General features: G+C 54.4%; 1 protein-coding gene across 5 annotated transcripts; it reads left to right on the top strand.

The window, feature by feature from the left end:
- The first annotated feature begins 3,597 nt into the window (after nt 1–3,597).
- On the top strand, nt 3,598–7,584 carry ACP5 (acid phosphatase 5, tartrate resistant). 5 transcript variants are annotated; one of them, XM_039250928.1, is made up of 6 exons: nt 3,598–3,999; nt 5,299–5,387; nt 5,615–5,875; nt 6,053–6,180; nt 6,294–6,639; nt 7,003–7,584. In XM_039250928.1, the coding sequence occupies exons 3-6, from the start codon at nt 5,615–5,617 to the stop codon at nt 7,273–7,275; spliced, it is 1,008 nt and encodes a 335-aa protein (XP_039106859.1). In that variant the 5' UTR covers nt 3,598–3,999; nt 5,299–5,387; the 3' UTR covers nt 7,276–7,584. The 5 variants fall into 5 exon arrangements, with proteins under 5 accessions (XP_039106859.1, XP_039106863.1, XP_039106860.1 ...); XM_039250932.1 differs by lacking the exon at nt 3,598–3,999 and adding an exon at nt 4,057–4,130; XM_039250929.1 differs by lacking the exon at nt 3,598–3,999 and adding an exon at nt 4,129–4,206.
- The last annotated feature ends 4,486 nt before the right edge of the window (nt 7,585–12,070 follow it).

The following is a 12,070-nucleotide window of genomic DNA, read 5'->3' as shown; positions in this document are numbered from 1 at the left end:
GCAGGCTCTGCACTGTCAGCGCAGACCCCGATGCAGGGCTCGATCTCATGGACTGTGCGATCATGACCTGAGCTGAAACCAAAAGTTGGACCCTTAACCGACTGAGCCACCCAGGCGCCCCCCGCCCCCAGTCTGGTTTAGTTATTCATGTGCCTGGGGTGCCTGGGTGGTTCGGTCAGTTTAGAGTCTGACTTCGGCTCAGGCCGTGATCTTGCAGTTTGTGGTTTTGAGCCCCGCATCAGGCTCTGTGCTCACAGCTCAGAGCCTGGAGCCTGCTTCGGATTCTGTGGCTCATTCTCTCTCTCCCCCTCCCCTGCTTGTGCTCTGTTTCTCTCTGTCGCTCAAAAATAAATAAACATTAAATAAATAAGTTATTCATGTGCCCAAGTTCTTTTTTAATTAAAAAAATATATACAGAAGGGGCGCCTGGGTGGCTTAGTTGGTTAAGCGTCCGACTTTCGCTTAGGTCATGATCTCGCGGTTCGTGGGTTCGAGCCCCGCGTCGGGCTCTGTGCTGACTGCCAGCTCGGAGCCTGGAGCCTATTTCAGAGTCTGTGACTCCCTCTCTCTCTGACCCTCCCCTACTCACACTGTCTCTCTCTCTCTCTCCTAGAAATAAATAATAATAAAAATGTTAAAATACATATATATATACAGAAAATGTTAGGGGTGCCTGGGTGGCTCAGTTGATTAAGCGTCCGATTTCAGCTCAGGTCATGATCTTGCAGTCCATGGGCTCGAGCCCCACGTTGGACTCTGTACTGACAGCTAGCTCAGAGCCTGGAACCTGCTTCAGATTCTGTATCTCCCTCTCTCTCTGACCCTCCACTGCTCATTCTGTTTCTCTCTCTCTCTGAAATAAATAAGACATTAAAAATTAAAAAAAAAAAAAAAGAAAAATTGATGGAAAAAAATGAATGGATTGTGACTCTCTGGACAGGAGTATTATTGGAGAGTGTCATATTTTCTTTCTATTTTTCAGTATTTGCTAACTTTTTTTATAAAGACCACGTTACAAAAAGATAATAAATACAATTTTGTGTGATCTCAAACGAAATACATAAACAGAGAGAGGTGCCTGGGTGGCTCAGTCAGTTAAATGTCTGACTGTGGCTCAGGTCATGATCTCCCAGTTCATGAGTTCAAGCCCCACATCGGGCTCTGTGCTGCCGGTGCAGAGCCTGCTTCAGATTCTCTCTCCCTCTCTCTCTGCCCCTCCTCCACTGCACTCATTTTCTTTCTCTCTTTCAAAATAAATATACTTTAAAAATTACATAAACACAGAATGCAGAGAAGATATTCCTAAAACCCTGTGTCCTCCACATAAAGAAGCAAATGTTGGGGCGCCTGGGGGGCTCAATCAGTTAAGGGACAGACTCTTGATTTTGGCTCATGTCATGATCTCACAGTTCGTGAGTTCGAATCCTGAGTCGGGCTCTATGCTGACAGTATGGAGCCTACTTGGAATTCTGTCTCCCAATCTCTCTGACCCTCCCCCACTTGCACTGACTCTGTCTCTCTCAAAATAAATAAATGAAACTTAAAAAAAGAAGAAGAAGAAGAAGCAAATTTGGAGCACCTGAGGGGCTCAGTCGGTTAAAAGACAGACTCTTGGTTTCAGCTTAGGTTATGATCTCACCGTTCTTGAGTTCAAGCCCTGCATCAGGCTCTGTGCTGACAGTGTAGAACCTGCTTGGGATTCTCTCTCTGTCTCTGTCTCTCTGTCTCGCTCTCAAAATAAATAAATAAACTTAAAAACAAAGAAGCAAACATTAACACTTAGCCCTAAAGGCGTCAGGTAATTTTCCCCCCTTTTTTGGTGAAAGAATACTGTAGGGATAAAGTAGAAGCCCTCTCCCCAACCCCCTTGTCTCCAGCCCCAATTCCACTCCCTCTGGGTCTCCCCAGAAAACACCCATTGCCCTGAATCTGGACTGAGGTCTTTGTTTCCTGAGTTCACATTTTAATGTACAGGGATGGTAAGAGGAACTCTGTATTGATTTCTGCTGGCAAAATAACAGGACTTTCTTTCCTTTTTAATTTTTTTTTACTAATAAGACTTTTCTTAAAATTTTTTTTAATGTTTATTTCTTTTTGAGAGGGAGAGGGAGAGAGCAAGCAGGGGAGGAGCACAGAGTGAGGGAGACACAGAATCCGAAGCAGGCTCCAGGCTCCGAGCTGTCAGCACAGAGCCTGATGCGGGGCTCGAACTCACGGACCATAAGATCATTACCTTAACTGACTGAACCCTGGAGCCCCTACTAACAAGACTTTTCCAGCAAAAATTCAAACATTACGTAGAAGGTAAAATGGAAAAAGAACACTCCAACCCGCTCCCCAAAGAAAGGAAAGCAATTAACAGCTAGCATGTGAATTTCCCCAGCGTGTCACCCAACAGGGCGGATATTCCAGTCTGTCTCGTTCTCTGCTGCATCAGTCAGTCCTGGACAGTACAGTGGGTGCTCAATCAAAGTTTAGGTTCCTTGGATCAGGCCCATTTTCATTAAAAAAATTTTTAATGTTTATTTATTTTTGAGAGAGAGCACAAGCACGGGAGGGGCAGAGAGAGGGGGACACAGAATCTGAAGCGGACTCCAGGCTGTGAGCTGTCAGCACAAATCATGACCTGATCATGACCTGAGCTGAAGTCGGATGCTCAACCGACTGAGCCACCCAGGCGCCCATGATCATGCCCATTTTCAAAGTAAGCGTTTTTATGTTAGAATCATTTTAGATTTACAGAAAAGTTGCAAAAGGCGGTGCAAGGCACTCCACTGTATTCCGGCTTTATTTGGATGTCCCCAGCTTTTTCCCACAAAGGCCCCTTTCCTGACCCAGGGATTCCACATTTCATTTTGTCCTCAAGTCCCCTGGGTCTCCTCCAATCTGTGACAGCTCCTCCAACTTTTCTTTTTCACGCCTGGGACATTTTTGCAAAGTACTGGTCGGGTCTCCTGTAGAATATGGCTCAGTTTGGGTGTATCTGGTATTTTTCTCTTCCTCTTGGGCTTGCGGGCTCCTTGTTGCTGGGAAGAAACCCACAGAGGCCAGGTGCCCTTCTCCTGACCCTATGTCAGCGCCACATGATGTCAGTGAGGCTTGTCACCGGGATGTGAGCCTGGACCATTTGGTTAAGGTGGTATCTGTAAGGTGTCTCTGCTGTAAGGTTCCTGTCGTTTGCTTTTCCACACTTTATTCTTTGAACACAGGTCACTAACTATTCTGGGTACAATCCACACTGAAAACGAGGCGGGAAGGGTTGAGTTCTAGCTGCTGGACTTAGCATTTCAACTTACCCCATTTGGAATTCTTTCTAGGGAAGATTTGACTTTTCTTCCCTCACACCCATTTTATTTATTTATTTTGAAAAAGAGAGCGAGTGGAGGGGGGAGGGGCAGAGAGAGAGAGAGGGAATTGGGGCTCCATGGAAGGACCCTGGGATCCTGGCCTGAGCGGAAATCAAAAGTAGGATGCTTAACCTAGGGACCCGCCCAGGGGCCCCTGCCCTCCTCCCACCCATTTTAAAGACCAGGAAGCTGAGGTTGAAGATGACGAACTTCCTCACTAGAGGGTGGCCCAGCCAGGGTGAGGCCCCACCCAGCAATCGAGGGCTGTGGGCGCCCCAGGTGTGAAGCACGGGGGCGACAGGGCCTGCGCGGGGGCAGAAGGAGGAACTCCGGCCCCTGGGCCCCCTCCCCGGCCCGGGCTGCAGCCCCAGGGGCGGGCCTGGACCGTCCCCTGGGGCGCTCTCGCCCATTTTACAGATGTGCAGCCTGAGCCCCTGAGGAGGAGGAGGGGGAGGAGGAGGAGGAGGAGGCGTGGCGGCGGGCCAAGCCGGGAAGACACCTCCTCCCCGCCGGGGATCACCTGGGCCGGCCCCGGGGCCCGCGGGCCGGGCGGGAGGGCCGCCGCCTCTTCAAAGCCCAGCAGCCGGCGACCGCGAGCGCCCCGCAGTCCTGCCGCCCGCGCCCCGCGACGCGCCGGCCCCGCTGACGGCAGGTGAGCCCGCGGGAGGGGCTCCGCCTGCCCCGGTGACCCACTTCCTGTTTGTCCGGGCTGCGGGGGCTGGAGGCACAGACGGCTACTGCGCCCCGGCGACCCGGGGCAGGTCACCTCACGTCGCTGAGCAGGTGACCTCTGCGCTGAATGAGCCCCCCCCCCCCCACTCCCGCCATGCGCCCTCGCAACTGACTGGAGGGACCCGTCGTGAGTGTGCAGGGGCGAATCAGGACGGGAGGAGCAAGGCAGGGAGGTGAGGGGCAGGTCAGACGGGCCACAGGGGCAGGGCCCCCACTGGCCAGGAGCCCACACGCCTACTTCAGCGGCAGCGGCCACTCGGGGGCCTGCAGGCAGCCGCGAGGGTGTGAAGGTCAAAAATCGGTGGTCACATGGTGTGTCACCAGCTGCCTCGGCGCCTGGGTTCCTCCTGTGGGGAATGGGGGTGGGGAGGAGGGGAAGGTGTGGGCAGGACTTCCCGGAAAAGGGAGACCCTGGCGTTTGCGGGAGGGAGGTGACCCTGGGACTCAGACCCATATGTTGTCAAACACACATCACCCACCAGGCACACAACTCACGTGAGAGACACAACACAAACACGCAAACCTGACTCGGCCCGAAACGGGGACACAGGGGCGCCTGGGGGGCTCAGGTCATGATCTCAGGTTCGTGGGTTCGAGCCCCGCGTCGGGTTCTGTGCTGACAGCTCAGAGCCTGGAGACTGTTTCGGATTCTGTACCTCCCTCTCTCTCTGCCCCTCCCCGGCTCACGCTGTCTCTCTCTCTCAGAAATAAATTTAAAAAAGAAAAAAGAAAAAGAAACGGGGACACGGATAGGCGTCCCACGCAGTCCCACTTAGGAACCCAGGCAAATGTCACACACAGACGCGCTGCCCGGGCCTTGCAGGCTCAGTGCGCACATCTACAGGGACAAAGGACTCCCAGGCACACAGCTGACATGTGACCCAGGCAAGCACGCTTGGCTACACACAGGAAACAGCTCAGACACACCCGTGCACAGGCAGCAAACGCGGCCCGGGGAACGCATGGACACACAGGAGGTGTCGGGCTGGGGCCCGCGCACATAACGGGGTGCCCCGGGCAGCTCGACACAAACGGGCTCAGGTGCGCCTGCGCAGAGGCCGCGAGGGCAGGCGCGGCTGCACGTGGGCCAGCCCCCCGACCCCAAATCCCGTGTCCAGCACTGGGGAACTCCAAAGCTCACATGACCCAAGGGGAGGGCTTCTGGAACAGTCGGTGGAGAAACTGCATCATCCTCACTAATGATCCATTTCCGCCCCAGGGAATAAAGGCTCAGTGACCGCCAGTTCTGCCCAGGAGCTCACCTGCCGCTCTGAGCCTCCGGCTGCCTGGCTCCTGCCTCCCCCCAGGGTGAGTGCGCGGTGTGGGACTCGGGCGGCCGGAATGGCCTTGCGCGGCCGCCCTTCCCGGCCCACGCTGGGCCCCGCCCACCCTCTGACTCTCCCAGGGGCTGCTGCCGGGGGTCCTGGGAACTAGGGTCCCACCCCAGGCTCTCCCCAGGGGTCCCCTGCAGGGGTCTACAAGGCCTACCACCCAGGCCTAGGCCCTGGGCCCTCAGACTCCCCTCTCCCCTCCAGATGGACACACGGACTGTACTGCTCATCCTGCAGACCTCCCTACTGCTCCCCCTGGCGGACGGGGCCAACCCAGTCCTGCGCTTTGTGGCTGTGGGTGACTGGGGAGGGGTCCCCAATGCCCCGTTCTACACAGCCCGGGAAACGGCCAATGCCAAGGAGATTGCCAGGACCACGCAGACCCTAGGCACAGACTTCATCCTGTCCCTGGGGGACAACTTCTATTTCAGTGGCGTGCAGGATGCCAACGACAAGAGGTTTCGGGTGTGTGGTCCTGGAGTGGGGGGGAGGGGGGGACAGGTGTGGCAAAGCCGCCCGACCTTTGGGACTCTGGAGAGGGCAGAGGGAAGCTGACGCTTGGCCCCGGCCCGTGCCGTGGTGGGGGTCTCCGGGCAGCTGCCTGACCCTGGGGTCGGGGGGCGTCCCTTCTGTGTGCCACAGGAGACCTTCGAGGATGTCTTCTCTGCCTCCTCTCTCCGCAATGTGCCCTGGTACGTGCTGGCCGGCAACCATGACCACCTGGGGAACGTCTCTGCACAGATCGAGTACTCCAGGGTCTCTCAGCGCTGGTGAGCCCGCCCCCAGCCCCGCCGCCCCTCCTCCCTCAGGGGGAGACCAAGAGCTGGACCCGGGGCTCAAACCCAGGGCTTGTGGGCTCAAGCCGGCTCCATCTCCGCCGCAGGAACTTCCCCAGCCCTTACTACCGTCTGCGCTTCAAAGTCCCTCGGTCCAACGTGTCCGTGGCCATCTTCATGCTGGACACGGTGACGCTGTGCGGCAACTCGGACGACTTCCTCAGCCAGCAGCCGGAGAGGCCCCGCGACGCAGCGCTGGCCCGCACACAGCTGTCCTGGCTCAAGAAGCAGCTGGCGGCGGCCAAGGAGGACTACGTGCTGGTGGCCGGCCACTACCCGGTGTGGTCCATCGCCGAGCACGGGCCCACCCGCTGCCTGGTCAAGCAGCTGATGCCGCTGCTGGCCACGTACAAGGTCACCGCCTACCTGTGTGGCCATGACCACAACCTGCAGGTGAGGGCTCTGCGGGGGAGGTGAGGAAGGGGCCCCCAGCCCAGCTCCGCCTGCCGCCTGGGGGGGGATTCTCCCCAGTGTCCCTCAAGCTATATGCTGTCTAGCCAGGAAAACAGCCCAGAGTTTCCCGAAAGCCATCGTTCTATCTACCAGTTGCCAATAGCTGATTCACTTCTCTAGCCGTGAAGTAGGATCAGTGTGTTGCTACAGGGGAGGAAACTGAGGCCCAGAGGGGTTCTGTCCCTCGCCCAAGGTGACGCCGTGGTCGGGGACAGGCCTGACCCAGATTCAAGACACGGTCCATGGTCAGTGTCATGGAGGGGCTGGGGCCTCTTTCCCTGACCCTGCGCCCTCCGTGCACAGTACCTCCAGGATGAGAACGGCGTGGGCTACGTGCTGAGCGGGGCTGGAAACTTCATGGACCCCTCGAGAAAGCATATGCGCAAGGTCCCCAACGGCTACCTGCGCTTCCACTACGGGGCCGAGGACTCGCTGGGCGGCTTTGCCTACGTGGAGATCAGCCCCAAAGAGATGAGCGTCACGTACATCGAAGCCTCGGGCAAGTCCCTCTTCAAGACCAGACTGCCAAGGCGAGCCAGACCCGAGCACCCCCGCGTGCACCGCTCTAGGGCCTGAGGCAGGGGGCCTCCCTGCTGGAGGGTGGGTGGCCGGGACCGTGCCTGTGGGCCTGGGCTGCGGCGGCAGAGCAGAAGGAGAACCACAGACGAGGAGCGGTGGTGCCAGGTGGCCCTTGTCGCATAGATGCCACGTCTGTGAAAGCACTGCGGGCACGTGGACCAGCCGGAGTGCTGTGCCCCGTGGTGAAGCTTGTCTAACCTGAGCTCCACGCGGTGGGGAGGGGGAGGGCGCAGGGAGGGAAAGCTTTCTCCTGAACCAAGCACCTGTCACTGCCGAATATTCAATAAAATAGTTGCAGAGGCTGAACGTGTGTCTCTCCTCCCCTCCCTGGCGTGTGACATCACCTGGGTCTGAGGGTGCCGGCGCTGCGCCTCCGTTTCTCAGGTGGCCTCACACATGGATGCGATTTGATGTAAAGACTGAACCGAAAAGGGGTGCCCCGGTGGCTCAGTTGATTGCGTGTCCAACTCTTGATTTGGGCTCAGGTCATGATCTCATGGTTCGTGGGTTTGAGCCCCGCATCAGGCTCAGCACTGGAAGCGCAGAGCCTGCTTAGGATTCTCTTTCTCTGGCCCTCCCCTGCTCTCTCTCTCTCTCTCAAAGTAAAATAAATAAATAAATAAATAAACTTAAAAAAAAGAAAAAGAAAAAAAGACCAAACCATAAGAAGGGCTACAATACGAATCAAGCCTTCCTCCCCTGTGCCCACTTCCCCAGGTGCCCCCCATCACTCTTTCCTAAAATTGATGCCTCTGTAATAAAAACATTCCCCCCGGGGCGCCTGGGTGGCTTAGTCGGTTAAGCGCCCGACTTTCGCTTAGGTCATGATCTCGCGGTTCGTGGGTTCGAGCCCCGCGTCGGGCTCTGTACTGACTGCCAGCTCAGAGCCTGGAGCCTGTTTCAGAGTCTGTGACTCCCTCTCTCTCTGACCCTCCCCTGCTCACGCTGTCTCTCTCTCTCTCCCTCTCCTAGAAATAAATAAAAATAAAAAATATTTAAAAAAATAAAAACATCCCCCCCTTTTTCTTTTACACAAAACATGATACGCACACGGTTTTGCGCATGCTCTCTGCGGGTTTTGCGCATGCTCTCTGCTAACGACAACTCGACTGTTCGCAACAGAAGATTCCGTTTTGTTCGTGCCGACATGCAATTGGTAACGCAGTCACATGCATCAGAAATCTAAAGTTTACGGAAAAGAGAAAGATCTCCCTCCCACCCTGGACCTCCGTCCCCCTCTCCAGAAGGAAGTAACTTTCTTATAAGTGACTCTTTCCTCCCAGGATGCCTCTATTCAAATAAAAAGCAGGGGCGCCTGGGTGGCTTAGTCGGTTGGGCGTCCGAATTTCGCTTGGATCATGATCTCGCGGTTCGTGGGTTCGAGCGCCGTGTCGGGCTCTGTGCTGACTGCCAGCTCAGAGCCTGGAGCCTGTTTCAGAGTCTGTGATTCCCTCTCTCTCTGACCCTCCCCTGCTCACGCTGTCTCTCTCTCTCTCTCTCTCTCTCTCCTAGAAATAAAACATTTAAAAAAAATAAAAAGCAAACGTGAATTTTTTTCCCTCCCCTCTCCCAGTGATCCGCACCTTGCTTTTTGGGTATTTTCACACCAACTCTGCAGGTGTGTAATTGACACCTTTTAGGTGCAGCCTATCAAGTGTTGACAAAGGCACACGGCTGCAAACCCACCACCACAATCGAGATAGAAGCAATTCCCATAGCCCCATGGGTTCCTTTTGTACTTTGCTGTTTCTGTCTGTTGTACCCAGAGGTTTGCCCATCAGCTCTCAGGGGGAGCTTCTGGCTCTTTTCACAGCTACCGAGGCCCTGCCGTGTGCCTGACCCACTGTCTATCCAACCAGCCATCTCTCGCGTGTCGCCTGAATTGCTTCCAATAATTTTGCTCTCCTCAAACACTGCGACAATAAATGACTGCATTCATTTTGTGTGTGTGTGTGTAGATATATTTGTAGGATGCATTGGATACATTCTCCAAAGTAAGACGGCCCGTCTTAAAAAAAAAAAAAAAACTTTTAATGTTTTATTTATTTTTGAGAGTGGCAAAGGGGCAGAGAGAGAGGAAGACACAGAATCCGAAGCAGGCTCCAGGCTCCAAGCTGTCAGCACAGAGCCCGCTGTGGGGCTCAAAGCCAGGAATCATGAGATCATGACCTGAGCCAAAGTCGGACGCTTAACCGACTGAGCCCCCTAGGTGCCCCCAAGACTGCCCTCTTTATGACAGCTGTGAAGCTTCCACCTTATGTCAGTGGCCCCTTGCTGGGGCCTGCTGAAATCTCTTTCAGGCCTTCCCTCTTACCAACCAACTTCAGTGGGTTCCCTGGGGCCCACGCTTTTGTACATCTGTGCAAGTATGTACATAGGAAAACTTCCAGAAGCAGAATTGTGTGAGGGCCGGTTTCTTCCAGTGGGTGCCGAAAGCTGCAGAGAAACCCAGTTCCCCTCTGGGAGAGAGTTGAGTAACACCCACCCACGGCCAGCCAGGGCCACCCCAGTGCAGGGCAGGTCCCAGAAACTGCTCCCAGGGCCCCGCCCTCAACTGTCACTTCAGCTGCTACAGGGCACTGACCCACTTGTTTGGCTCCAACTGTCAGCCCAGCTGTGTGACATGAAATAGCAACCTAGATAAAATGTAACTGAGGGTACTTCCAGGGAGAGAAACTCTCTGTGACACCTTCCATTTGCTACTTTATAGAAGCTGATATTGTTGAATGTGTTACAGATGCACCCGAGCGAGAGCCCGTATTACCGTTAAAATTAAGCAAAACTATCTTCCCCAAATGCCAGCCCCGAGTTCCTTCCTGGCATTACTACCAGCCGAGCTCTACACCGTCAAACACCATCACTTCTAATCCTGACCCACGAGGCAAGGGCCAGAATTATCCTTGCTTCTCTGAGGACATTACAGAAACTCAACAGATTAAGTGATGGGCCCAAAGTTATGCCCAGGAAGCAGCAGACCCTGGATCTGAACCACAGAGTCAAGGCAGTTCACAGCCACCCCGTCTCTTCCCACTGACTCAGAGGCTCCAGGCAGTGCAGGGATCTGAATCAGAAGTCAGCCCAGTGTCCCTGTTCACAGGGCCTGGAGCGTGGAATTAGCCCAGAGTCCCTGTTCACAGGGCCCAGCACGTGGAAAGCAGAAGTAGTGACACATCCAAGCTGACACAGGGAACGAGTGGCATGGAGCGGGATTGTCGCCCAGGCCCCCTTCTCCACAATGACCAAGTGCGGCTACCAAATAAATACCAAGCACACACACCAGGCAGCTGGGGGCCCGGGGAGCAGCAAAAAGAATAAAGCAGGGTGGACACTTGAGCTCAGAGGGGCTCCATCCAACCCAGGGGACGGTGCCGGCTGGCACGCAGCCATTGTTAGAAAGACGCCTTCTCAATTTCAAAGGACAGAGGGGGCAGAGTTTTGCAAGGCCAGTCACAGGCTCTCATCTCCTCTCACTCTTCCCCAGCAACCAGCTGTGAGTCACCCATCATGGATATTATCATCTCCCCCGCGCCACGCCTCACGCCAGGTGCCGGGCCGCGCAGTGGCATTCTCCTGCAGCCAGCAGTTTGTCCTAGAGGTCAGGCCACACCCTCAACAATCTCTCAGGCCAAGAATCATAAATAAGAAGGTGAGAGACCTGCCTGGCGCAAACGCATGGTCATCAAAGCAGCTGTGACACCAGCTCAGAGCACACAGGCGGAGGAAAGCCAGAAACAAGGTCAAGAACACATGAGAACCTCACGCAGGTGGGAGGCGGTGCTGCAGTCTCACGCGGAGGTGTTATTCGCCTTGTCAATTTCCCCGGAAGTGGAGCCCAAATCTGCCTTCAGACCACACACACACACACACACACACACACACACACACACTGAAACCCAGAGGGATCACGTATTTGAGTACAGAGAGAAAACACAATGGGAGTCGAAAACGAACATTCACATCTGAATAAGATGGCCCAGAGCAGCTCTGTTCATAACCCACGCGTCCATCCATAGGTGCGAGGAGAAACAGACTGTGGTCCTTCCACACGACAGTATAACTCGGTGATAAAATGGAACAAACTACTGATAGACACAACATGGACAAGTCTCAAATGGAATGAGCTGGGCGAAAGCAAGCAAAACTCAAAAGATTACAGAGTGTATGATTCTGTTCCTATGACTTTCTGAAAACTACCAAGCTTTAGGAACTGAAAACAGACCAGTTGATGCCAGGGGCTGGGTGCAGGGGAAGGAACGGACTACAAAAAGACACAAAGAAATTTGGAGGGGGGTGATGGAAACATTTGCTATCTTTTTTAAATGCTTATTGATTTTTGAGAGAGACAGAGAGAGATCGAGCATGAGTGGGGGAGGGTCAGAGAGACAGGGAGACACAGAACCCGAAGCAGGCTCCAGGCTCTGAGCTCTCAGCACAGAGGCCGACGCAGGGCTCGAACTCACGAACCGCAAGATCATGACCTGAGCCAAAGTCGAAGGCTTAACCGACTGAGCCCCCCAGGTGCCCCAAAACATTCACTATCTTAATTGTGGGGATGGTTTGTTTCATGCATATACACGTATGCCAAAACATGACAGTTCATAGTTTATATGCCATTTATTGTCTGCCAACTATATCTCAAGAGAGCTGAGAAGGAAAGAAAGTAGGAGAGAGTGAGAGAGAGGAATAGAAACAAAATGAGAAAGAAAAGAAACAAACCCCACAATCATGAGCAGATATGGGATAGTCCAGATACTCTATGGCCGAGTTGCACTACGAATTGTGTTAACCACCA

This window comes from Hyaena hyaena, unplaced genomic scaffold (genome assembly GCF_003009895.1).
Source record: "Hyaena hyaena isolate Hyena2069 unplaced genomic scaffold, ASM300989v1 scaffold_392, whole genome shotgun sequence".
NCBI lineage: Eukaryota > Metazoa > Chordata > Mammalia > Carnivora > Hyaenidae > Hyaena > Hyaena hyaena.
This window is presented reverse-complemented; position numbering and strand designations above follow the sequence as displayed.

Bases quoted from the DNA above. Each gene is read 5' to 3' on its own strand.
- ACP5 (XM_039250928.1), top strand. From the start codon at position 5,615: ATGGACACACGGACTGTACTGCTCATCCTGCAGACCTCCCTACTGCTC. The intron at 5,876-6,052 runs GTGTGTGGTCCT...TGTGTGCCACAG, and splicing joins CCAACGACAAGAGGTTTCGG to GAGACCTTCGAGGATGTCTT. The intron at 6,181-6,293 runs GTGAGCCCGCCC...TCTCCGCCGCAG, and splicing joins TCCAGGGTCTCTCAGCGCTG to GAACTTCCCCAGCCCTTACT.